Source organism: Ambystoma mexicanum, chromosome 1q, assembly GCF_040938575.1.
Source record: "Ambystoma mexicanum isolate Mex_15411 chromosome 1q, UKY_AmexF1_1, whole genome shotgun sequence".
Taxonomy (NCBI): Eukaryota; Metazoa; Chordata; class Amphibia; order Caudata; family Ambystomatidae; genus Ambystoma; species Ambystoma mexicanum.
This window is the reverse complement of record NC_090922.1, coordinates 1163395018-1163422856: the sequence shown is the minus strand read 5'-3', so window position 1 is coordinate 1163422856 and position 27839 is coordinate 1163395018. Positions and strand designations below refer to the sequence as shown.

General features: G+C 44.4%; 1 protein-coding gene across 2 annotated transcripts in view; it reads left to right on the top strand.

The window, feature by feature from the left end:
- Window positions 1–27839, top strand: part of TNNI3K (TNNI3 interacting kinase) — a 3214557-nt gene that overhangs the window by 784185 nt on the left and 2402533 nt on the right. For both annotated transcript variants that reach the window (XM_069641910.1, XM_069641909.1), the window contains exons 10-11: window positions 3832–3926; window positions 4290–4439. In XM_069641910.1, the coding sequence (XP_069498011.1) occupies window positions 3832–3926; window positions 4290–4439 (245 nt within the window). The remainder of the gene's footprint in view (window positions 1–3831; window positions 3927–4289; window positions 4440–27839) is intronic.

Genomic DNA, 27839 nt, shown 5'->3' with positions numbered 1-27839 from the left:
AGGACATGTGCAGACTTCAACTCTTCCAGTGCAGAGAGGAAAGAACCAGAAGACAGGCCTTCTCTGTCTATGCCCTAAGACTCTGGAACCTCCACCCCGTGAACATCAGACTCACCCCTTACTTTTACAGTCCCGGAAGGACCGCAGGAACCTCCTCTTCAAGGAATGGCTCCCCCGAACACCTAGGTCAACACACCCTCCAATAGTCATTCTAGCTGAGACTGGGTCGTCTAATCCCCGCTCTTTCCTCTCCTGTTGCTTTCAGATGCCTTGCTGACAAATTGCCCATCTTCCCCATCCCCTTGTGCTTGCTCCCCACTCCCTTGTTTATCTGCTCTTTTCACTATGCTATTCCCCCTGTGATTGTAAAGTGCTCTGTTGCTTCTCGAAATGCTGTGTGCAAAAATATTGAACCATTACCTCTTCCTGTAAAATGCATAAAGAAGCAAGACACTCTTAAGGTGTGATTTTCATCACTTTGTGAGATTTTGCAATCAGAAGCCACACACAAAGCATCTATCTACCCATGATATGATTATTGCGTTGTGTAGTTTCAAAACATTTTCCATTAGAAGCTCCCCATAAAAACACAGATGCCCCATAGAAACAAGAACACCTAAATATTCCTTCAATGATCTGTGACACTTGAGTCAATTGTTGATGCGAACCCCAAGAGGCACTGTAGAGCAGCTCAAATAGGGGACTTTCTTCACAGTAATTTCCTAATTACATTGTTTAACTTTCTTAATATTTGCGCCTAAAAACAAAACTTTGGGCTTGCATGTAATTACATATAGGTTTAATGGACTTGGTTAATGAATAAAAGCAGTTACGGTTCGCAGTATCCAAGCATCTTTGCCAGCATATAACAGTATTAAGGCATACCTGGATTTGACTTCCGGTGCATCTTGGGAAATTCCTTGGAGTAGTAGTAATATTATTAGCAGCAGTTGTGCTAGTATTCACAGTAGTAGTAGCAGTAGCAGTGGTAGTAACAACAGGAGTAGTAGAAGTATTGTTGAGTTCTTCACATATTGCCTGGCAGGACTGGCAGTGACTCTCCTACTGCACATGATCACAGCAGTTGCATGGCATACTTGCTGATCTTGCTCTCCCATCAATAGAATATGAAGGTCACAGCTAGATCTAGAGTTCAGTATGCCAAGGGAACTCTATGAACAGAGAATGTCAGACATCTTGAATCCTAAGGCTTTGATTGGATCTTATTTGGTGATGTTTCACGCTTGAGAACAAATCAGTTGTTTTAGTGGGATGGTAGCTTCAGTCTACTTGCTGGAGGGAAGTGGTGGCATCATTTAGTCAACATGAAATAGCAATATTTGTGGTGGCATAACAAATATTCTGTGCATCTTGGGGAAATGCATCAATAGAGTGTGCTTCAACATATACAAATCCAATGAAACTCCCAAAGTGGATCTTTGAAACTCTCTCCCACTGGAACCAGAGAGCAATCCAGCAGAGTCCATAGTTATCTCTATGGTAATAACTCTGGGGCCCTCCTGCCTTAAGTGACCTACAGGGCACGTGGGCCGACCGCCCATGGAATCAGAAATGGCTCATGCTGCTGCTTCCTGGGAGATGGATTTCATCTCTTGCTTGGCGCACTTGCCATACTGCCACTCCAGTTAGAGCACCCGTTGTCACTTGGTGTTGATAGGCATCCGGGATTGTCAGGGTGTGAATCGTGTGCTGTCGCCTGTCTGTGAAGCTGTAGGCAGATTCTCTATTACCTGCACAGCAGCTTTCGGGTTGGGGCTCATCTCTCTGAGACACCACTTTAGCTAGCCCTGTGCACTGTCGGGTGACTCTCCTGATCCTGTCCGTGGTCCTGGCACCATGGGCTCACCTTTTCATATTGCCGTTGCTTGCTAATTTCAGCATTGCGCCAAGCAAAAAAAACACAAAATCAATTACCGCCTAAGCTATTGTTATGGCAATTTCAAGTTAAGTATCTACATTCATACATTCCTTCTTCCCGTTGGCATTGGAGCTCCTTGCACTGGTGTTGAAGCCAAACCTCCCTGCTGTGAACACACTGTCGTTTGGAAGCACTACAGGGTGGCAAGGATGTAGTGCTTTGGAAAGTCAAAAATGCATGGGGGGGGGAAGCGGGGGTGCTAGTTGAACCGCTGAGGACATATCATCCATGGTCATCTCTAGGAACACTTTCCAATGCCTGCGTCAGGTATTCTTCGTCTAAAACGAAGGATTTGTATATGTCTAGCAATTTTAAAAAATGTCATTCGCGTGCGGCAGCACCGCTTGAAGATCCCACACTTTACTGTTCATGCAGTCATTTTTAAATTGTATTAGGAAAAGAAAAATGGGTTCACATTTTATGTTTGCAGTTCGGAATTCTAGACTGAAACGCGTCTATTCCTTCATAGCATAAAGTAGTTCATATGTCTGTTATATGTGTGCCACATTGCTTATAACATTCCAGATCTATTTTGTCCTGCAAACTTTAACCATTTAAATGAAATTGAAGTTTCACACTTGTTTTGCGATTAGTTTGCTTCTTCAGGCCTGCAAATGTTTTGTTTTTAAACTGGTTGTTCACTGCATCTGGTGCGGCTGTGTTGTGGCCTAGGTTTTTAGTGGGGGCCAGCTCATACCATCTAATTTACTTGTTAATGTCATATTTAATTTTTGCTCCTGTTAGATTTCTTAGGTCAGCATTGCTAATCTGAGTTACAGTGTTAACAGTGGTGTCTCTAACTAATTATGAGATGTAATTATTCCCCATATCAAAGCCTCCATTGAGGAATGGAGGTATTACCCCTGGGGACAATGCCACGAGTACCACTGCCATCAGTATCTAGAGGTAATACCACCAGGCTGTTTTTATTGGTTATGGGTTTCCAAGCCTATAATCAAGCTGACCCGTAGAGCTGCAGTAACGGTATTCCCACTGTTCTTAGCACTACTGCCAAATTCGTAATGAGCTATTTTTAGGGCCTGATTCTGAGCTCCATATAAAATAAGAAAAGTGTAATTCTGTGATGAAACGCCACTTTTCTTATTTGCCCGATTGCCCCTTTCTATATGTAGGCACATAATATTGAGCAAATAAGAAAAGTGACCCTTCTTATTTTACATGGGGCTCAGAATCAGGAGCTCAGTCCCCTGACTCTATCACTGGATTATTTAGTAAAACCAGTGCATGTGCCAGCATCCTCCTTACCGACATGGCCAACTCCCCAATTAAAAATGCCTCAGAATCAGGGTCGGACTGGCGCATAACAATGAAAAAGTGTCCCACAGTTGCAAATTGCAATTCATTCCTTTTGTGACAAACTGTTTGAATATTACCAAAGGGGGAGGTTTTTTTGGATAAAAGGCAATGCAAATTGTGCAATTTAAAGAATATACATTCAGCAACAATGGTCAAAACTACTAGCCACATACTGAGGTAACTCATCAAACCGGCCCACATTGGCCAAAAACGTGGGCCACTTTGAACCAAAAAATTGGTCCACACTAGCATTTTGTGTTGTTGGTTCAGGCATTGCCCTATTGTCCTATAGGCCAGTCCGAGCCTGCTCAGAATAGAAGAACATTCTATAACTACTGTACAGGCCCGTCTACATGGGCCAAACTGCAGGTTTTCATTGATACAGTAGGAGCACTATTAATCCTAAGCCTACAGCTCCCTCTAGGGGTGACAAGAGGCAAAGCTACTGCATCCGACAAACATACAGGGACAAACATACATCTGGCCTTTTATTATATTGTTAGATCAGATAATAGCTATCTTATAATGCAGGCATGCAATGCTGTCTTTACATGTATACATTTCCACTTTAACAGTGCCTGCACCTATGGAAAGAACATGGAACTTGTCAAATTCCTTCTGGATCAGAGTGCTCTAAGCATCAATCATCAAGGAAGGGATGGACACACAGGTAAAACCAAATAATACAGATTGCAAACGCGGATCCAAAAGGAACATGTATGTCACATAATGTTTAGTTTCTAATTATGATCCATTTGTGTTCTGCAATGCGCTTGAGACTTTATCCCACTTGTTTTTGAAGTCATTTCATTTAGAACTTTTACAACAAGCTGCCTTTTCAGCTGGAAAAGTGAGTGCTAACCCTCAAGACTGGCTATTAAAGTCTGCAGCAGCATCCTTCCTTCAGAAAGGCAATTTGTTGCATAATGGACTTTCTCACAAAAATCAATTCCAGTTTTATGACTGGTGTTTCTCTGTTCGGCTGCTGTAAAACAAGCCTACTGCAGTGATTGTTTTCCATTACATGTTTCAGGGTTACACTGCGCTTGCTATCACGGGCACATTCGTCTCGTCCAGTTTTTACTGGACAACGGAGCGGACATGAATCTCGTGGCCTGCGACCCCAGCAAGTCCAGCGGCGAAAAGGACGAGCAGACCTGCTTGATGTGGGCTTATGAGAAAGGTACTTGCAACCTCTACTTGCCAGTTTGATTAACGTGCGTAATGTTTCCCTTTACTATTACAGTTTCTTAGTAAACACGACTAACAGGCCGAGACTGCTGCCACCGAATCATGCCACCAGCCATTAGCCGCATTTCACTATTCACTTGATTATCAAAACGTACTGAGCGCGGGACTAACATGTTTTAGGGTTTTTCAGATGACTGCCAAGCTCACAAGAATGCGCAGTGGTTTTGCGAACTAGTAAAACGTCTCACTACCCTCTTTATAATAATAATAATAATAATAATAATAATAATAACGTATTTCTCATATAGCGCTACACACCCAAAGGTCTCAGAGCGCTCAAATAACAGAAGACATTATGCCAGTTATGGCTCTCCTACCATATTGGCATTCTGATTTTGTGTTTTGTTAATTTACAATGCCTTCTATAGTGGTGTGCGTGCAATTAAGTGAATGTGTCAACACTTGCACTTGCCACCAGTTGGCCGCACTCTTATTTATTGTCTTACTTAGTTTTACTGTTAACCTATGTACTGCACTGCCCCCCTCCACCCGCACTTTCCCCCTCCACACTCCCCTGCACTTGCGCGATCTGACACCTGGCCAAGTAGGATTGCTGTCTCTGTCTTCCCTCTGTTCCCCCTCCCTTGCCTCCTCGTGCCTTGAAACATTTGTGTATAGGCACTTTATAAATGCCATATCATATGATATCATATCATATCATGCTAGTTTACTTGTCATAGGCCAGTTCGCCCCCTTTAAAGAGGAAAGGAAAACACTTTTCCAGTTGTTGAACCAATGGATCTAAAAAAGTCGACACAAAACAAACAGGTCATCTTGCAAAGGAAATACCTTTATGAAGCTAACTCACATTTTGTGACTACTAGCTGAAGACCTCTTAGATCCCCCCGCCCCTCTACAGGCATTATATTGTGACAAAATCACTGCTGTTCTGCTGCTATACATGGATGAGCAGTGGCTGCACCACCTACGCAGGCACACACTACTACCAAACTGACAGTGATTCCAATCATATATGTAAAATATACACAGTCTGACGGGTATACCTCCTTCACCTTTTGTGATCATGTGGGCCGAGTGCAGGCTGTACTCTTAGGAGGGGTGTAAAGTAGTATCAGTAGCAACCCAAACAGCAATAGTGAAGCAACTCCAAAATAAAATAGTGTTCAATCAAGGGTCTATAAAAATAAGGACTTTTAATGAAACAATAAAAATGCAAATACATATTCAGAAAACCTAAACAAAAACCAGCCTTGTAAGAGAACACAGATAACACACAACTGATATGGACTAGCACCCTGAATACGGGAGCAGAGATGTTCGTGCAAGCAATTTCTGCATTGACACTGTTCAAAGGTTATGTCTTTTAGTACAATCATCGAAATGGGGACCTATAAGTCATCAAGGTTCTAAAAGTGGAGCAGGGGGACTGGGCCTCTTGAAAATATCTTGTTCTTGATCTTATGTGGCCTGACAGCATCACACTGGGCTTCTCAGTGCTTTCGTTGTGGTCAAACTGGGTTTGAGAGGTGGCAAGTTGCTTTATGGTCTTTCCATCGACAATTTTGCATCGAAATTAAGTACAATCAAGTTGTTTCCATCGAAAAATGTTCAATTGAAATCCCATACATAAAATGCAAATTGTTTATCCATCGAAACCCTTTAATCGAAAAACACTACTTTTTTGCATGGACATTCGATGGAACATAACGTTACAGGGAGCTGCACAGCTCCCTGTAACTTTCGATATTTATTTTTTATTGGGGAAGGTCTCCCCTCAAACTCCCCTCAATCCCCAGGGGTCCTCCCCTTCTAACCCCCACACCAACCCCCATTTTCAAAATTGAACCCTTGTCCAGTGCTGAAATCTCGAATGTATTTCAGCACTGGACAACTCCCTGTAACTTGTGATATTTTGTGTTTATGGGGGGGGTCCCCCGTACCACCTCAACCCCCATGGGTCCTTCTCTCTAACCCCCCACACCATCCCCCATATTCAAAATGTAACCCTTGTCCAGTGCTGAAACCTTTAATGTATTTCAGCACTGGACAGCTCCCTGTATCTTGTGGAATGTACTGTTTATTTGGGGGGGGTTTCCCCAACCCACCACCTAAACCCCAAGGGCACCCCCTAACCCTAATCCCAACCCTAACCTAATCCTAACCCTAAATCTAACCCTAAACCTAAATGTAACCCTACATCTAACCCTTACCCTAACCCTTGCCCTAACCCTAATTCTAACCCCAAATCTGACCCTAAACCTAAATCTAACCCTAACCCTAAATCTAACCCTAACCCTAAATCTTACCCTAACCCTAAATCTAACTCTAAATCTAACCCTAACCCTTACCCTAACCCTTGCCCTAACCCTTGCCTGCCCTAACCCGAACTTTAACCCTTACCCTAACCCTAATTCTAAAATCCATCAAATCCATCAAAATTCATTCAATGAATGTGCTTTTCGATAGAAAAGCATTTCAATGAATACATTTCGATGGATATAAATTTGATGGATAAAAATTCGATGGAAAGTCCAGATACCGGTAAATTGGGTTGACGCAGGCGGTGAGTCGGCATCAAGATGAAGCACTGTGTGGTTCGAATTCACGTTTGATGCAGTGTGGTTCGAAGGGGCTGACAGGTCCGGATCAGCGATTGAGCCAGTTCAAGACAATGTTACTACTGTGTCGAGTCAGCGCTTGACATATTGCCTCCAGCATTTCGAAATTGGTGTTCGTGTCGGGTAGAGGCAAGGTTCTGTTGGATTGATGCGATACTCAAAGATGTGGCAAGTTGCCAGCTTCAGCAGCACTGAGCTAGTGTTTGAGTGGTGAAGAGCACTACTGGTGCAAGGCAGCGTCGAGCCAGTTTTAAGATGCAGTTGAACAGTTTGAAGATGCAAAGAGTGCCAATGGTGATACAGTGGGTTTGTTGGCCCGGAGAGCATTGGAGGTAGTTTGAATATGGTTTGAAGCTGTGCTAACAGGTTTGCAACTGCTCCTGGGCTTTCTGTTTGCTGGAAGTCACAATACAGAGACTCCAGGACAAGATAAGTCAATATGTTATGTACTCCGGCTCCACGGATCTGGGATGGCATCTACAGGCTTCACCTCCAGGTTGGAGCCTGCTTCCAGTGGAGCTGGTAGAGGGCTAGGCCTTGTCCAAACTTCAGTCACACCCTCTGTTCCCTGGGGAAAGTTAGGGGCCAGAGCTCTCTATCTTGCATGCCTTCTATTTACACCTTAAATGACCTTAGAAGACTGTGGAATGGAAAGGAGATCCAATGAATTATTCTTGATACCCGTTCCTTATGAAGGCAAATTGTCACTGGGCAATGGACAAAAATAAACCTGCCACATGGGGTCCAATTCCTGCAGCTGTAACAAATTCCCCAAACCTCATTACAACATACCCAGACTCACCTGTACTGCACACAGCCCCAACAGAAATGCAAGATGGTGGAACACCTTCTCAGCGCCTGTTCCCTCTTTGGCTACACTGACTCCAGCCATTTCCCATGCCTGCTGACATCAAAGACCTACTGTAGTACATCACCCTGGTGTGAGGCAGGTCTTTGGTATGTGAGTGTGTCTTTGAAGCAGTGTTCACAGGAGATCTCCTTGCGAATGCCCCTGAGCCTGAGGGGAGGTGTTACCCTTATTCCTGTGGTAATCAAACTAACAAAGCATCCTTGTTATCATCTTACATGGAGCATTGTCTAGCATTGACATTGCTGACATGCGCTCATGAGGTTGCCACTGATGAGGCAACACAAATCGAGGTGCAGAAGTTAAAATGCTACCTATGGCTGCCGTGACTTTGGGTCACAACAACTGTCAGGGATGCACATGTTATTTTTGAACCTGCCCTTTATCAGTGAAGGGCAGGGGCTGCAGATGTCAGTAGACAGGTGCAGCAAAGACACATGGATGCTCTGATGAATTGGATTCTGCTCCACATGAGTAAAAGAATGACTAGGGGTAAAATGGCCCTATCAACCCTCACACTTCTACTGAAAAAAACACAACTCATCAAATCATAAAGGTAAAACAGTGACAGTTAAAAGACATACCTGCATCACCTTTTGTGGTAACATGGGACGAGGGAAGACTATTCTCTTAAGAGGGGTGTGAAGGTGAACCAGTAGTGAGCCAAACAATACAGTATCACAGTCTAAAATAAAGGGTATATCCAATCAAGGTTCTAAACAAAATATATCCACTTTAATAAAACACACCATCTGCAAATAGAACAAATAGAAAACACTGCACAAATCACATACTGAAGGAAGAACAGAGAAGAGGCAGCAGACTGGAGAAAGTAGCACTCTGAGTGCATTTCTAGGGTGGTAGGCAAATCACTAGCCACATAAAGGATATATCTTAGGTGAACACAGGAGCAATCATGACCTAACCAGTTTCTAGGATCCCAGATCCCAAGTGGCAGTTCAGAGTCAACAGTCACAGAATTCAGTTCCTGGTGGGTTGACGGAGGCCAACCTGTGTTGAACGTAGATGCTATGAATCAAGCTCAGTTCGGGCACATTGGATTATGTCGACCCAAGCAGCAAGTGGGTGTTGGGTAGGGGAAAATGCGGCCACTCTGTACAGTCAAAGAACGCCTGTCAAGGATGCAGGTCGGGGTTGTCCCAGAAATTCTTCACAGTTGGAAAGGCTGAATCAGTCTTTAGCGGCTGGGAGGTTTTCGATGAGTGACGCTCCAGCAGTTGGAGTCTGCGGGCGACAGTCAGGAAGTGGTGATATTGGGTGCGCAATGATATGCGATCGATGAGACGACAGTTTAATTTATTTTATTTTGTTTATTTGTAAAGCACCATAGACCGCAGGCATCAGGGAGCACAGATAGACAAAGGAAGGACAGGACCTACATAGTCAAATAGTTTTTAATTATTAAAAATATTCATAGAGTAGGGTTTTCAAGTCCTTACGAAAAGTGTTGTATTTTCCTTCTGATCGCACAGACACCGGCAGCCTCTTCCATACACCAGCTGCTCTGAGGGGAAACAATCTGCCTTTTGCTCGTGCAAGTTTTGCCAGAGGAATGGTAAGAAGATGTGCTGAGCTAGATCTAAGTGTTCTGTTAGGTATGTATCGTGTCATGGATAGTTTCAGATATTCCGGGGCCTTCCCATGTAAGCATTTATGGGTTCAAGATAGTATTTTGAACTGGATTCTTTCATTCGCTGGCAGCCAGTCAAGTTGCTTCCGATGGTTGGAGATGTGTTAATTCTTAGGTAAGTTATGTATTATCCTGACAGCATCATTCTGGATAATCTGTAACTCCTGAATGTTTCTTTTACTGGCACCAGTGGCGTTACAGTAATCCAACCGAGGCATGATTATAGCTCTGACCAGCGATTCACAGTTTTTCCAGACACTAGCGGGTTTATCTGTCTAAAAATTCTGAGATGATATTGAGTGTTTTTAGCAAAGTTGTTGACATGGGCATCCGAATTCAGAGTTGCCTCAAGTTGTATTCAAAGTGTTTTTACTTTATCAACTAGCTCAATAGAGCAGTTGTCCAGCAAAAAGCTGGCATAGGTATGACTTGAGTTTACATCTTGCTTAGTTTGGCCCAAAGATCATAAGCTCAGTCTTTCAGCAGTTTAAACACATCCATTTACTGGTCGTCCATTCCTGGATAAGTAGGTAGATGTCATTAAGCCTAGTTGTGTCAGCTGGCTAGTCACCACTGAGTTTCATAATTAGCTGAAAATCGTCAGCATATTTACAGAAGTGGATACCCTTAGAGCTAGAATATCACAGAGGGGCTTTATGTAGATATTGAAGAGGGCTGGAGAGATACATGCTCCCTGGGGTACTCTATAGATGATAGAAGTTGGGTCAGAACAGGCTGTTCCCCAGCATATTCTAGAGGTTCTGTCACTTAAAATTGAGCTTATACATTCAATTACATGGTTAGAGCAGTGTCCTAAATTAGCTAGTGTTTAAAAAGTCAAGGGTGGTCCAGCAAATCAAAAGCCGCCGAGAGATCTAGTAAAATGAGGAGTCCGGCCTTTCCTTCATCTTGTCTCTCTAACATCTGTGTTTGTAAATCCAATAATGCCCTTTCTGTCCCAGTTGTAACCCCTTGATAGAGTCGGCGTGTGACTCTCCAGTGATTCAATTCGGGTAGTCAAGGCATCACAGCATTGAGCAGTTGCTTCAGGCCTAGCAGGTGATGAGCTTTAGCTAGGACACGATGCAGGGTGGAACTGGTTTAAAGTGGGTGCAAGTTTGAAGTGCTGGAGGAGTGCAACAACCAGTGCCTGTGAGTTCCTGCTTGTTTCAGGTGCTGTGAAAATGGCACAAGTGGTTTGGTGCAGTAGAACAGACTGGTCTGGCACTCTGGCTGCTGTGATGACCACTCAGGGGGACTCACGGAAAGGATGATTCTGTTCAGGGTCTCCTCTCTGGTGCCGAATGGTAGGTCCTGGTCCACAGCAGAGGTCACTCCCGATGTGCCCTGGGAGTGGGTAGGAAACAGATCTTCCTTCTATCTTGGATGATTCCTTCTTCACCTCAGGCTGAGGGCTTTGGAAAGACATCTTTCACAAAGGAAGTTCAGTGATTTCTTCAGAACAAATCGAGTGCCTTAAAGGATTCCGAGAGGATGTGAGAGACTCTCCCGGAGAGGGAGAGAAACCTCTTCTTTTAAAGGCAAACGTCCTCTGGTGATTGGACTAAAGCTAGCCTGCTTTGTGTATAAAGAAGATTTGTGCAGTAGTTGTCTTTCTCAGAGAAGAGAAGTCATATTGAAATATTCCCTGGAAGAGTGAAGACAAGGAGCCTCATTACGAGCATGGTGGTAGCCGTGCCTTTATGGCAGCCACGGCTACCGCCATGCTGGCTACCGGCCCCGCCACCAACGATTGTTCAACAACCGGCCCATTACAAGATGAATGGGCCAGTAATTGCCCATTAACGGGTGGCGGTATTGCCGGGCTCCCGATCCCCATTCTCCCCCTTAAGGCAGAATGGGGGTGGGGAGCATGGTTGCACCGGCACCGTTGATAATAGTGCCGGTGCAATCACAAGTTCAGCTCGCGGGTGTCACACAGCCTGCCAGGTAAGACCTGGCGGGCTGTCAGGAACCCGCGAGCAGAACTAGTAATGCGGCGGGATGGTATGAACGGTGCCGGTGCCTTACCAGCACCGTTCATACCGTCACTGCCCCAATTATAATGAGGCCCAAGGACTTTTGGTTTGGCAAACAAACTTGTGTGAACTTTATGCTGAAGAATGTTGAATGTTGTTTTATTATATGACAGTCCTAATGCCAAGTGAAAACCTCCAGGAGTGAAGGAACTTTGTGTTGGAAGCAGATCTTGGCTATTGGGGGAACCTTTTTTGCATTGCTTTTCAAAGTAGAACGTGATTATTGGAATGAACTTCATCAATTGGAATTTTTATTTGGAAATTCTACCTTAATTATGGGGAAGGGAATCCGACCCTGGTTACAAAAGTATGTGGTTCTAATAATATTTTTGTTGAATTTGAACAACCTACATGTTTTTGGTGTATGTATATGTGTGATGGAGAGATACCTTTTTTTATTAGAGTGTTTTCCTTTAGTCTTAGTTTCATAGGTAGGGAAACCCACCTTAGGTTAGGGAAAGCGAAGCATTTATCACTCCCTTATAAGTTAATAAAATGGAGTTCAAGTTGTTTGCCTTGCATTTCTGACCCCTCACAGCTGGGCTTTCATACCTTTACCAAATAGCTATCCATCACAAATATCAAGAGGCCAAATAAGTTTATCATCTCTGCAAGATCTTGTGAGTTATTTTTGATGATAATAGATCTGGGTCAAACTGTAAGTCTCTCCTGGTAAATTCATTGTACTGTAGCTAGCATATGCGTCTCTGTACAAATCCGGCACAATTTAAGGTAAAGTCATTTCTGTTGTAAAATTGTCTTACATTTTCTTTCTATACTTTGAAATGTAGCATTAAGTCAAAACCTCAGAGAGATGTGACACCAGGAAAGACTCTATTGATTCTCTTCATTTATGAATGATGAATATCTACCAAATCTCCCCAGGAATATGAATCCTAGCCCAAATCCAGAGGGGATGGGATGAATTGTTGCTGGGTGGTTTATAGAACACAATGTAGCTTGATTCGGCAGTTCAGGCCAGGAGAAAGATTAAGCAGCACTTCCTAAATTTGAAAAAATGCTTTAACAATGGCTTGGGGTGTATGAGGCAAAAATCAACACCAATCAAGATGCCCTCAGATCCAGGTGCCAAATGTTGAATGGGGAGAGTAAAAGGTGGAAATGCTTCAACTGTTGTAGGTGTACAAATCATATGTGGAAACATAGAACAGTGCCATCCTGCAGCAAGTGACACTTCAATCACATCTACAAGTACTTAAAGCATTTAAACAATAGTACTGATGGATAATACTTTTAATTTCATCACTGTAGTGGTTGTGTCGGAAACTTCACTGCAGTCAACCCAATGCTGACCTTCACCAATTCCCAGAATTTGGCAGCACTGGGAATGTAGCCCTTCCTCCCAAGTTGTAACAGACCAGGGCACACATGCAGGTCTGTTGTGGTGCCAGCACAGGATCCATGCACTGAATCTGTTACAGAAAGGTATATTCTTGAGGAGGGTTTGAGTTGCATCTGTAGGCCCATGGTCAGTTGCCGGAATTAGAGGAACATAATGTTTCTCAGTCTAGCAGACTAACCGACTCTCCCACCCCCTCAAATTCTTTGGCCTTTGATTTCAATGATGGCAATGGGTGTGATAATTTAGGATGATGACCAAGACACTGAAAACACCACGTTGTTATTGCAGAACAAAGAGAGGTGTCCGTTAGAACACTTATACTCAGTCCAAACACAATAACATCAGTGACCCACATGGAAAGATAGAGAAATACGTGAACTCTGAAAGGACGCCTAGCATAACAACCCCCACATGGGTTCAGAGTGGCTAGTTTCTGACTCCACCCAATGTGTCTTTGGTTCTCTTTCCTTGTCCTGATGATATAGTGCAACAAAAATAAGTCATTCGAGTCCTTCCCTCTCCTAGAGTCACTGATGTTCTTGAGGAAAATGTCCTTGAAAGGTTAACCCAAGCTTGCAAAGTTCCTACAGTTTACATCCAAGTTCTTGGATCAGACTACTCAACTTCTCGGGCGTACCTCTCCTTGATTGCTGTCACCACTTCTTGGGTTATCATCTTGACCAGCCCCTCATAGGCTATGCAGCCTTTATGACATATATTTTGTTGCTTGCATTCACCCCCTTGTGGGGTAATATTCATGTCCGCTCCTTGTGGGCTACTCAGCTTCTCTGGGCATGTGTCAAATTGCATACTTTTACCCCCTCATGGGGTATTCTCAATGTCAGCCCCTGGTGGGCTTCTCAGTTTCCCTGGCTGTATGTCTTGTGACTTGTTCTCACCCCCTCGTGGGGTATTTTCAATGTCAGTCCCTCATGGGCTTCTCAATGTTTGTCTACCCTCTACCTGTATTTCTATGCCAGTCGCAAACCTGTTCTCCCGAGGAATGGCTCATCGGTGAAGGCAGCTTCTCCAGTCATTGTGGAAATGCGACTCCATCGTTTCCACGGTCGGCTCGTGCGCACTAGTTCCCACTGCCTGCAAGGACATCAGCCTCAGGACTGAGGGGTGCTGGTGAGCACCTGCAGTGGTGATGGCTTCCTGAACTTGGCAGCATTCCATAGACTCTGGCTTTTCTCTGCTCACTACATTCTCAATGTGATTCTTCCTCCAGGCACCATCGGGAAAGGGAGCCGTTCCCTTCTGTGTGCTCCAATTTAGGCTGCCCTCACCTGCCTGCCACCTGGCTCGCTCAGAAGCCTTTTATGTTTCCCCCTCCAATGCGGGAAGACGCCATTGGTCAGGTTCTGCAGGTAAGAGTGCTATGAAATCAGGGTAAGAAACCAAGCCAGTCCTTTTTAGAGTGCCTGCACATTAGAGTATTGTTCACTCCCCATATATCTCATAGGTATTTGGGACTCTGAATGGAATGGATATGCAATATCAACCTTGCTTCAGGATTCCTTGTCCTCTAAGTGGGTAAGAATCCTAGGGAGAGTATTGCATAGCAGACTCACCTCCATAGTCCTAAAGGGCGTGGCTCCCCATTGGGGAGAAGGGACAAATTCCCACAATTCTTCACAATATTCTCCCAACAAATTGTATTCCATAGGGTGTTTAGGGACTGATATGGAACCTCATTGATGCTGGGTCATATAAAGCAGCAACATGCGCAGGAATGGTGCCAACCAGTGGTGCCTTGTGACATTTTCACTGGGGGGCCATACACGTGTCCCAGTAAGAGCACAGGCAACTGAGTGTAGTGAGAGAGCCCCAATCAACGAAAGCAGGGCCTGTTTCAAAAAATAAAATAGCTCAAAATAGTCCGTTTCACAGCACACCTTTGGGGAAACAAAACAGTCTGTCTGTGTCATTCCTGGACACAGACAGACTGTTTTATTGGGTAACACATGGAAAAATACAATAGATGCCAGGAACTACCGAAAGCATACAGGAGCATTTTCCAGCACATGTTCATAATGACTTTGAGCACAATATATGCCAGCATTGCCAGTAAAAGAAACTTCATGATACCTGTGCCCACAATATATCACAGTGTTCTGCCCCTGTTAGGAGACATTTTAATGCAGGTTGCACCAATACATTGCCACTTTTAACAAACACTTGTGCTGGTTGTGCTCAGTAATACCAGTATTCCCCAATGTAAGAACACGTGTGCTGTATTTTCTAGTGTAAGAATACTTTTGTTGGCTGTATCGAGTAATTGTAGTATTTGCCACCGCGGAAGACTTCTGTTAGCAGTGCCCAGTAAGGACAGTGTGTGCCACTGTATGAACATTCCTATTAGCTGTGGACAGTAAAGCTCTGTAAAACACATTTGATTGATACAGTGCAGGCTCATTCCCCTGCCAAACACATGGAAGACTCATTAATATTTAGGATTTCTCTCTCTCTCTCTCTGCGACCCCCTCTCTCACACACATACACATATACCTTTTTAAATACTTACCTTGGCTTAGTAGATGGTTGGGATCATCTCTCGTTCAGTACTACCTCCAAACACCAGCAGCAGGACACAGCAGGTAAGGGGTCTTCAGACTATGTTGGCCACTCTCCCTCCTTGCTCATCCATCAGGCATCTGAAAGGGGGAGGGGTGAAGAGGTATTCATTGCCCTCCCCAATGTCATTTTCAAGGCTATGCATGAGTGAGGGCCTGGGTGTCTGATGTCCGCAGCACTTGCCAATGCATAATGCTGCTTAGGGAATTAGGGAACTGTGGCTTTGTATTTTCAAGCAATCTAAGTATTTTTATACTCTTTGCACATGTATAGACTACTTTTGCATTACAGAGCAGTTGGAAGACAGAGGCTCCATAATGCAATTGGAAATAAAAGTGTCTTTTCCAAGTCACCTTTTGGTATCAAGAGTGTCCAGAAAAATGTAGGATTGGTGCCCAAGCACCCACTGCTGGAGAGCTGCCACTGGGACCAACATGACTGGCACAGTTGTGAATGCATAAGGTAAAACGCTTTTCTTCATCGTAACATACATTTGCAAGCATTTTGTGCCTTTTAAATTAGTGAAAGGCTGTCATGTCCAGGCATGTTTGTTCTCAGCCAATGATTGTCCAGGCTTCATTGACACAGGGCCATTATTGTTTGAATATCTATTAGGCTATAGCTATTCCAGAGGGCCCCGGTTTTCCTTGTGGGTCTAGTGGCTTCTCTTGACAACAGGTCGTACATTTTTACACTCAGATAGACTCAGGTCTAATCACCAGGTAATATAGACCACCCCATTGAAATCTATATACAGGGAAGAAGTTCAGTTTTGACTTTTGGTTAGTTCAACAAGGAGACATAAAACAGGTATTGCCAAAGCCATCTCAATGCCTCATTTAAACACTGCCAATAAAATGAAAAGGTGATACAATGTAGTGTTTAATTTAAAAATGTGCCTTCATTTTTGACTTATAGCATTACAGGTGAACACATAAACCAAGATTATTTTCAATATAAATACTATCACTTGACATGTGTCATTATAAAGCATATGTGACATATACCACAAAGCAGTGCACATAATACCCCCTTCTTTTTCTTGTTAAGCCGCAGTGCCACAGTGCCACCTACTGAACGCAAGAGGGAAGAACTTCACAAGTAATTTCTGTATGCTTCCTAGATATATGATATGCAAGGAAAAATGAAATGTGATGTCTGTATATGAGTTACTTCTGTAAAAAGGCCCAGGATGCCCCTTATCCTCGCAGCTGTTAGGGCCAAGGAAACGGACTTGTCTGTTATTATGTTGCTCTTAATACCTTTTTTATTTTAACTACTAGCAAAGATGATATCATTTTGCCAACTCACCATTTAGATCCCAGCAATGAAGAGGTGAGGACACACAGTCTATGATGTCTGGTGCTGTCAGAATTTGAGACCTAAATGTATTAAAGACAACAGACAACCAAAGGATGGGCAACAAATAAGTTAAACCCCCACACTTCTAGCAGTGTGTTCATACACAAGGGCCATCACTGGTGTCCTCTTGAAATATTCCACCAAAATAGCTGTGCCTCCCTAGGACAGGATTAGTCTTCTCAGAACCTCAGTTACTGCCTCCACATCCAGCACTATCCTGCTACTCCTTCATCATGAAGATGAACACTCAATAAATCCTCAGGACACGCACAAATACACTCAAACCTCTGAACTAGAGACATGTGTCTGCTTTCCTAGGGCAGTGATCTCTGACCATAGGCCCCCAAATGTTAGGCAGTCCTTCTGAAAAGGCCCAAAGAAGTTTCTGGAGTGCCCCATTGTGAGAATTGGATTCTGCCTTGCAGGAGTACAAGGATGAGTAGGGGTCAAATGTCCCACTCAGCCCTGACACCTCTACAAACCAAAATGCCAACACAATTATAAAGGTAAAACAGGAGCAATCAAGAGATAAACTTCATTTGCCTTTTGTGGTAACGCAGGCCAAGGGAAGGCTATACTGTGAAGAGAGATGTGAAAGTTAACCTGTAGTGACCCAGACAATACAGTATCACAGACCAAAATAAAGGGAATGTCCAGTTAAGGTTTCTATAAAAATATGAACACTTTAATTAAACACACAGTCTGCAAGTAGAATGAAAAGAGATTACTATACCAAAACCTACTCCAAAGGAAAGAACAAAAATGTTGCAACAGAATGGAGAAAGAGTGCAGTTCAAGGGGTGGTGGGTAAGGTGCTACCATGAAAAGGATATTGAGTTGAAAACAGGAGCAATCGTGACCTAATAAGTCTTCAGGATTCCAGTGGATTGTGGGGCAAGTTCAGTGTCAACAGTACCTGTATTCAGTTCTTGGTGAGCTGACACATCAGACCCAGTGTTGAACGATAATGCAAGCTGATGAGACTCAGTTTGGGCACGTAGGATCGTGGAGGTCCTGGCAGCAATCAGGCGTCGAGTAGGCACCAATGCGGGTGCTCTGTGTGGTAGAATGGCACAAATTCATCAATGCAGGTTGGGGAGGTGCCAAGAACACTTCACAGTTGGCCAGGCTGAGTCAGGTTTTGGCTGCCAGGAGAGGTCAGAGAGTGATGCTCCAGTGGTTTGAGTCGGTGGGCGATGGTTGTCGAAGTGGTGATCGAGAGTGCATCGATGTGCAGTCAGTAAGGCAGCAGTTCTCAGGCTAACTGTGCTGAGCCATGGTTGTAATGCCCGGTTAGAGTCGGCGAGTGACCCTCTAGAGATTCAGCTTGGGTTTCAGCATTCAGCCTACACTTCAGGCCTAAAAGGTGATTTGCTTTGCTAGGACACAATGCTGTGTCAAGCAGGTCTAGATGCAGTGCAATAGTTCGGCTGGTTGGAGGAATGGAGACACCAGCGCCTTCCCTATTGTTCAGGATAAGGGGAACATGGCCGGTTTGGTGAGATAGAACAGGGAGGTTCGGCTAGTGTGGGCCTCCGGTTGCTGGGAGGCATTTGCAAAGGACTCAAGGAATGGACACTCCACATTCTCTCCCCTCTCTCCCTCGGACATTGTAAAAACTATTTCCTCCCTCAGACCTACTTCCTACTCTGACAATATCACCTGACCTCCATCATAAACAATTGATGGGCTCGGCGCTCAATCGGATTCCTAAGCATGAATAATGCCTCTTTCACAGAACAGTCATTCCTGGACACAGACAGGACGGGTCTCATATGACCTCTTTTGAAAAAACCAACCCTAGATCCAGACGCCCTCACTAACTTCTGGACCATTAAAATCCCCCATTCATTGCCAACATCTTGGAAATATTATTCACTAGGCAACTACTCCCCAGAATCGAACAAATTCACTTCCTAAATGACTATCAGTCAGGTTTCCCCCCCAATTGTAAAATCGAGAGAGCCATCATCCAGGTGATGGATGATGCCTTCCAAACCATGGCTAAGGGTGACTCATGCCTCCTAGTTCTCCTTGACCTCTCAGCTGCATTCAACACTGTCAACCACAGAATCATCCTTGTCAACAGGATTTGATTCTCTGACACTGACCTGAATTGGTTTACGTCCTACCTCTTGCTCAGATACCAGGCCATCCAGATGAACACGTTGAGTTAAAACCAACTTCCAGTATCTTGCGGAGTCCCCCAAGGCTCCAACCTCTCACAAATCCTATTTAACCTTTAAATGGGCACACTCCTCAAAAATCCTGATATAGCAATCCACCAATATGCAGACGATACTCCTTTGTACATGAAAGTAAAAAGCCCACAGACATCTGTCATCTCTGTGGTTACCTAGCCAGCATCCAGTGGATGTCAACCGCCTGCCTCAAACTTAATCCATCCAAGACTGAACTCATCCACATTAGTCCCGCACCAAAGAAGAACTAGTCCAACAATGTCTCAATGATATGAGCTTAGAAGAATTTGATTTGCAACTCTCGGATTTAGCAAATTCCTCAGGCTTCACCATTGACAGCCTGTCCAAAGCCAAGAAGGCTCATAGGGCCTGGATCCAAATTTCTACCCTTGTCAAAATCAAACCCTTCATACTGCCACATGACTTGCAGACCGTAGTTCAGGCAGTTTTGGTCTTGCATATTGATGGTGGAAATGCCCTCATGACGGAACTCCCAGCTGCCACTAAAAGCAATCCACTACGCTGCAGCGTGTCTTATTATGGGTGCACAGAAAGTTGACTGACACCCCCATTCTACACAAACTACATTGGCTTCCTCTCTCGGCCTGAATACTGTTCAATACTGTGTGTATCATCTACAAAGAAGTCACGAATAGCACATCAGCTTGCCTGGCGTATAAACTCTGCATATCTCATGGGACATGCACCTCGTGCAGCAAATTTACCAACTGGCTTGAATCCCAACTTGTCCGCAAAGGGTCCCACAAACAATCCTTCTCTTGTCACTAACCCACCCTGTATCGGCTTGGAATGCCTCCACAATTCTCTAATTTAGTAAATCTCTCTAAACATGGCTTTTTCAACAACACCACCAAGGATTAATCTCAATGGACGCACATACCAATGCACAACAACTGCTCTCAAGTTAGGTCTGTGCTTTACCCAATACAATAATACATAAAATAATAGGTAGCATGAACACCTCCACATAGGAAAATAAATCTGCAACTGTGGCCCATTGCAGTTTGTAATCAGTATCAAGTATGCCATTGTTAATTCTTCTGTACTTCTGAATTGATTTATTTTGAGCAACTCATCTTCACACCTTTGTATAATATCACATCTCACCCATACCCAGTACATATTTATTTATGTATTTGAACATGTACAAAGCACACAGGACCCTTGGGCATCAAGGTGCTGATTACAGAACCCAGTCAACAGAGAGGTGGATGTGGGTGTAGGCCTAAGGAGGGGTGAAGGGGAGAGAGAAGGAGAGTCCATTGAAAAGTAATGTTTTTAGTTACTTCCTAAATGACCAGTAGGAAGTTTCAGCATGCAGGTGAAGTGGCAGAGCGTTCCTGAGACAGGCGGTGGCAGAAGGGAAGCTGGAGCCCCAGCTCTTGAGCGCTTGAAGCATGGTGCTGTCAGTTGGTTGCTGTGAATGGAAGTTTTAGGTCTGGTGGAGGTCATTATGTTAATTCTTTGTGAGAGGTAGGATGGATCAGAGTTTGAGAGGCATATGTGGGTGATAGAGAGAATTGTGATGTTGATCCTTTCATGCAGAGGTAGCCAATATGCAGATCTTCTATGGGCTGATACATGTTCCAGTTTGGCGATGTTCATGTTGGCACAATTGGCATTGTTTTGAATTATTTGTTGTTTATTGAGGTTGTGCTCAGAAGTGCCAGCGAAGAGAGAATTGCAATAGTCAAGCTGTGAACCAATGACTGCTCTGGCTATGGTTAGTCGGTCTTGTGTGGATAGGAAATGTTTGCTGGCGTTTCATAGTTTTGTAGAATAGGCTGCTGATGATGCAATTGCATTGACTTGATGGGTCATGTTGAGCCTGTAGTCAAGGTCGATGCCCAAAGTCTTAGCGGAGGAAAAAAAGGAATGATGAAGACATCAATGGTGAAGTCGTGAAAGGCGGGGTGTGGCTTGGCCAATCACGAGGGGAGGCCCACAATGATGATTTAAGTCTTATCATCATTGAGGCAGGGGTGTGGTCACATAAGCTTGGATTGTGTCAAATATCTTGTGGACGGTGCCAGTGTCATAATCATGGTTGCCTGTGGGGGGAAGGAGGATCTGCGTGTCATCAGCATAGTTGGGGGTACTGGAGTGGGGGGCAGATGCATTTCCTGTGAAGTCACGAGCAGTGCTGTCTGCTAGGAATGACACAACCTATTTAGTTGCTTCAGGGGAGAAGTTGGTGGTGGAAGATTAGTGGGGCAGAGTGTTTGGTGGTTCACAAAGTCGAATGCGGCCAATAGGTCAAGTAGTAGTTTGAGGTTCCCAGAGTCCTGAATATCATACATTTGATCTTTTAGGTTGAGAAGTGCAGATCCTGTGCCCTGGTCCAGGTGGAAGCCTGATTGGTGTGGGATAAGGATCTTGTTGTTTTCATGGTAGGTTTGTAGTTGGACGTAGGCAGTGCGGTGCAGGATTTTTAGTAAGAATCGGACAGTGGCAATGGGGTTTAATTGGTAGTTATAGTGGGGTCAAGGGATTCTTTTTGGATGAGATGCAAGATCCAGGCCTCCTTAAGGTTGGTTGTGACTCAGCAGGTGTTGAAGGAGGAGTTGATAATCAATGTGATAATTGGTAAAAGGGCTTCAGAGCATTCCTTGATGAGTGAGGCTGGGCAAGTATCATCTTGGCATTGTGAGGGTTTGAGACCGGCAATGATCTTGGAGATTTCAACTTCAGTTACAGGGTGGAAGCTGAAAGGGGTAGATGAGGTGGGGGAGGGTAGACAGTTGGGTCGGGGGTGGGTTAGTGATGGATGATTTGTAGAGGATGATAGCTTGTTACTTTTGGATTTTTGGGAGGACAGTGAATTTGTTCATGAGGGTGTCCTGAGTTTGTTGGCACCAGGCATCATCTTTTATAAAGTTTGCTGTAGATGTGGTAGGGGTTTCCAATTTGCATAGAATGGTGAACAGGTCACGTGAATGGGACTGGGCTTTGGTAATCCTGTCTGAGAATACAGTGACTTAGGTTGTGTGGATGGCCTGTTTATATTCTTTGGAGATGATGAGGAAACATGTTTTGTTGGCCGCTGTGGGGGATATTTACTAGTTGGATCCAACAGGAGGCTTCTTGACTCGTAAGGTTTGAAGACTCGGGGTGAACCAAGAGTTTTTATGAGCAGTTGGTTCGGCCCTGCTGTATTTGAGGGGGGATGGTGTCAACTACTGATAAGATGGCAGCATTGTAGAGGTTGACCAGGGCAATGGGGTTCGAGGCTGGTAGGGGATGGGAGAGTGTACAGTCTGTAGTTAGCAGGGGGAATAGACACTCCTTGTTGAGGTTGCAGGAGCATTGTGTGAGCGCTGTTTGCACTGGGGAGGTGGTGATATTCTGTGCCGGGGCTGAGGGGAAGATGAAGGTGGTAATATGGTCGGTCCAAGGGTGTGGGGTGTTGGATGTGATGATGGTGTTGCAGTTTAGGTCAGTGAGACAGTCTTTGGTTCTGCCTACTGAGTGCGATGGGCCGATAATGTGTTGTGTGAAGCCTAAGGAGTCTAAGGAATTGGAGAGAGAGAGGGCATCTTTGTCAGAGGAATCATTGAATCCCAGGTAAGGGCTCCTAGGAGGAGTATCTTGGAGGTAGGTTTGATGTCTGTACAAGATTGTCTGCTAAGGGTTTGGAGGGGTTGGGCAGGCGGTAGACAATGTGAAGGGTAATGTAGCGGTAGGTAGTAGAAAGAGCTTGGCACAGAGAAGGTCACAGGAAGGGGCGCTCATGGGAATTGGACTGATGGTGAGTGTTACCCTGCTACTTCTCCACCCTTGTTTAGTAGGCAGTTGCAACAGAGGATTGTGAAGCCAGTGGGACCAGCAATGGAGAGAGCGGGCCCTGCAGTGGGATGTAGCCATATCTCCATAACGTCAAAGAGGTAGAGGTTTTTGTGAGTGATAAGGTCCCTGATGTCAGATGCATGCACAATTATAGACCTAGTGCACAGGATAGGGGAGGAGGCAAAGGTAGTGGGGGAATTTCCTTGGTGGGGTGTAGGGATGCATATTCTAGTAGCAGGGATGGGGTAGTGGTACATGAACAGAGGTGCTTGTTTCTGGTGTCAGAGGGTGGTGGAAGCGAGCATGGTGCAGGATGAGAGTCTGTTAGCTCTGCATGCACCAGAGCATGGGCTGGCAGAGCTAGGTGGGAGGAAGGCTGATGGGAGTGCGAGCATAGGTGGGGCTGCAGTAAGAGGAACCAGAGTGTTAGTACAGGCTGGTGGCACTGATGCGTGAGTGGGAGGGGGTTGCAGTGCATGTGCGGGGAAAGGAGGGTTAAACGAGGCCTACTGAGGTGATGGGTGGCTCAGAGTGTTTCGTGCAAACTTTCAGATAGGTGGAGGCAGCGGTGTAAGGTCCAGAATGAAGTGGAGGCAAGAAGGGAGTGGGCTGGGCATGTGATGAGAAGGGTAGATGGTAGAGGGCAAGTATGGGTGCAAACTTTCTTACTTTCACTTGCGAGGAGGTGGAGGATGGTTGAGAGGTGGTCTGTGTGGGTGGAAGCAGGGGGAGGGCCGGGCACCGGCCCCGCAGACTCAGACAGGCCAAGACAGGCATCGAGGGCCTTTTATGTGGGCCTTAGTTGGGGGCCGGCTTGGCCTGCCAGCTAGGGTCTGATGTCATGCTTACCCCAGCCAGTAGCCAAACAAGGAGCTGGGCAACCGGAGCTTGCTGCAATGTGTCGAGAGACGTTGAAATTACGTTTGCTATCTTGAGACGGTGCGGGTGCTCCAAATCTTCCAGCGGATAAAGCACACTGGATTCAGCACTGACTCTGACAGGAGACAGCATGGTGGTTGAGGCGGTGTTTGAGGGATGGGCGGTGAACGAGGCAGTGGAGACAGTTGTCGCAGGAAGAATGCCAAAACAGTCGTCAAAGGCCTTTTATGTGGGCCTTTGTTGGGGGATGGCTTTGCCTGCCACCTAGGGTCTGAGGTTTTTGGTAGCGATTTTGCTCCTGGTGTTGACTTAGGTGGGCATCCTACAAACCTGAGGCCAGAATGACCAGTATTGAAAAACAAATCCTCTGCACACTGTGTACAGTTAGTACAATTATTCAACTGTCTCCCGGATGCAGTACATGTTCCTTATTAAATAACCAAAGTAAATGTAATGCTCCAGCATGGCATACTTCCAAGTGTGCGTCCTGGATGAATGAGGTAATGGCACTTGAGGTGAAGTGTTATTAGTGGTAGCTAATACGTGCAACAACCCAAGCAGACAGGCATAATGTTATTCAGAAAACACTCACTTGGAGAAGTCTTCTTAAAAATCACTCTAAACAAATAGTTTGGGATTTCCTCCATATCCACTCCCTTCCTCTGCCTTCTACACACGGATATGAAATGCTATTACTTAATACTAAAGCAGCAAGATTTAAACTTAAGACTAATCCCCAGACTTATTTGACCATTTTCCTGCTCTTCCAGGAACCTAATGCCTACAGCTCACCCGACTCCAAAATCCCCCTCCTCATAAAACCCTTCCTCGAACCAGCCACCAAATGCATAATTTTAGGTGACTTCAATCTGGGTTCCAATGATCCCACTGATCATAAAGTTACCACGTGAATTAGAAAACCCTTGGGCACAAACCTGCTTGGTTCAGCCTGACAAAGCGTGGTGCACCACTATTCAAACTGCTCTAACTACTAAAAATTAATTTTTGCTGTAACAAAATAAAGATTAAGAAAGCCAAACCTATGCACCGGGAATATCATAATACTGCCTACGCCTACCCCCCCAACTCCTCTCCAAAGCCAGCCCCTAGCTTTTCCTTTCAACCTGTATCCAAAGTGTTTGTTCTGAATACCATCCAGGCCCTCAAACCCTCCAATTGCAAAGGAGATACCTCCCCTGCCTGCCAACATCATAAAGCTCTGCACCCCCAGCTTTACCCCCATCATTACAGAATGTGTTAACTCCTCATTCAATTCATGCTAAATACCTAATACTATTAAACCAACATGGGTCACCCCTTTACTAAAAGAAACCTTCCATGACCTGAAAGTTCCTACCAACTACAGGCCCATTACCACAGTACCCTTCCTGCTCAAAATCCTAGACCGCCTCACTTACTTACAATGCCAGAAATTCCTAGAACAACACTCTCTCCTTGGCGTCAGACAATCTGTTTTCTGACCGAAGCACAGTACTGAAACGGCTCATATCAATCTAAAAATTAAAGTTGACAGCATTAGAGATGCTGGCAATGCTGCCACCCTTCTCTTCCTAGAGCTCTCTGCTGCATTTGATCTTGTGGACCCCGACCTACTCTGCCAAGCCCTTTCCAGGATCTTCCACTTCTCACCCGAGGCAGTCCATTGGATCAAATCCTACCTAACTGACCGTACCTCCAGAGTATTCGTTGACAACCACTTAGCTGACACTATCCATGTCCCTCTTGATGTCTCACAAGGATATTGCCTTTCCCAACCCTCTATAACACATACACTTAAACCCTATTTGACATACGTGACACCCTAGGCATCACCTACACCAACTTTGCGGACGACACGCAAATTCTCCTTTGCAGCAACTAAGGTAATGACTCTAACACTATTAACAATGTCTTCTACATCATTCAGCCTTGGATGGCTACCCATAACCTTGATGATGAGAAGACAGAGTTACTCATTGTAGGCTCTCCAACTCTCCTCAAAGCTCTCAACCCCTCCCACGCCTCCTACACCATTGACGGCTCTGTCCCCCCTGTCCTCAAACATGCCAAAACCCTGGGAGTTTACCCCGATGCGGAATTAACCGTGACAAGGTATGTCGATGCTCTGGAAGCCTCAACCGCCCACACTGCCAAATGTATCTCACTAAGCAGACAATTCCTGAGCCCCAACAACTGCCTCACGCTCTCCAGAGCCATTATCCTGAGCAAACTAGACTGTTGTAATGCCGTATTCAAGGGCACATCCACGTGCAATCTAGCTAAGCTACAGCTGTTTCAAAACAAAGCCCTCCGGGCAGCTCTGGTCCTCCACAATTCGAACCACATTTCTGCAACTGGATGAGAAGGCCATTGGCTACCAATAAAAGCATGGATTGACTTCAGAACCTTGACTTTAGCACACCAACGCGTCTACAATTAAGCCCCTATGTTCTTGAACCAGTGCATCACAAAGAAACAGCACTGTCGCTCATTCCGCTCCTCTGACCAGCTGACCCTAGCAGTTCCACGTTTTAAACTAGCCACAGCAGGACAGTTTAGTTTCAGCACCACAGCCCCCGCCCTGTGGAACTCCTTACCTCCACACTTAAGAAATTAGTGCTCCCACCCAGCTTTCAAATGACTGTTGAAAATCTTGCTGTTCAATAAGTTTGACTTACACTCTAAGCATGAACTGTCTCCTACTTTGCCCATACAACTTCATACTAACACAATGATCTGTACATATTTTACGCTGTTATTACTCGGTTATTACCCTGTACAAACGATGTGATACCTGTGGTTCTGGGAGTTAGATAAATGTTAAAAATAAAAATAAAAATAAGAATAAACAAAGGCTAGGCAGGAGATGTTCTAGTGAAAATATACAATCAATTATTGATTATATTGTAATGACCTTTAAAACACATTACGTGCGTGAATGTGACCACAAACTCCTAATGACACTATATTTTTTTTAATAGAAATTGATTAGGAGAATGTAGAACAAAGGTCCTAGAATCATCTCATTGCAAGAAGGTATTTTCAGGCAAAATGTGATACACCCTATTCAGAGCCTATTGTGAAAAACAACATTATTGATGAAGTGGGGAAACATCTGGCATGTAAAACGCTCATTCCAAAACAAATCTTATAAGGCTGCCTGATGATTTCTCCAACCTGCACGTAGATAGGGTAAACGCTTTGTCCTCTGGCCGTGTTGCACTGATTTCTAAGAAAAATTGTTCTTGCACCAAAATACCGCTTGAGTGTGAAGTAAAAATTGAATTATGTTTTTATTTTTTTAATTATGTTTATGGTACATATCATACCTTACACAGAAATGTACAAAGAAACGAAAAAGAAATTACACATACATCTTCATAAAACCATAATTTAAAAAAGTACCACGTCAATATACTCAACAAAAAACATCTAAAACCATTACATTTCATTAATAGAAGAACTAATTAAATCAAGTCTTTAAAAGGAAAAGGAAGGGAACTCATTAATCATTGTCACATATTTGTTGTAACATGTTCTCCCCTTCATTCTCAATGAATTTCAATTTTTAAAAAATAACCATTAAAAATCTCACTAGCGCAAGCACTAAACTCAGCTGCATTCCATTCATTAACTTATTCCACAGGTCAGGTTTAATTACTCGGGAGGTAGAATTTATGGAGGGACCCAAGTGCTTTATTCTTGCGGCTGAAGTCGCCTTAAATTCCAGAACAACATGAAACATGGTTTCTGTGCAGTCTACAGTGCAAAATCTACAAGATCTTAATTCCCATGGGATACTCCATCGCTGGCCAATGACCGCCAATGTAGGAAGGCAGTTTAATCGAAACTCCATGAACAAAGCTCTGCTATGGAAATTTCATTTGATATAATTTTGTGTTAGACCTGGTAATGTTCCAAAGGGATCGATTACTATACAATTTCAGCCTTAGTAGATCTTCACTGTCCACAATTTTGTCCCACCTTCCAATCTTTTTTTTTCACT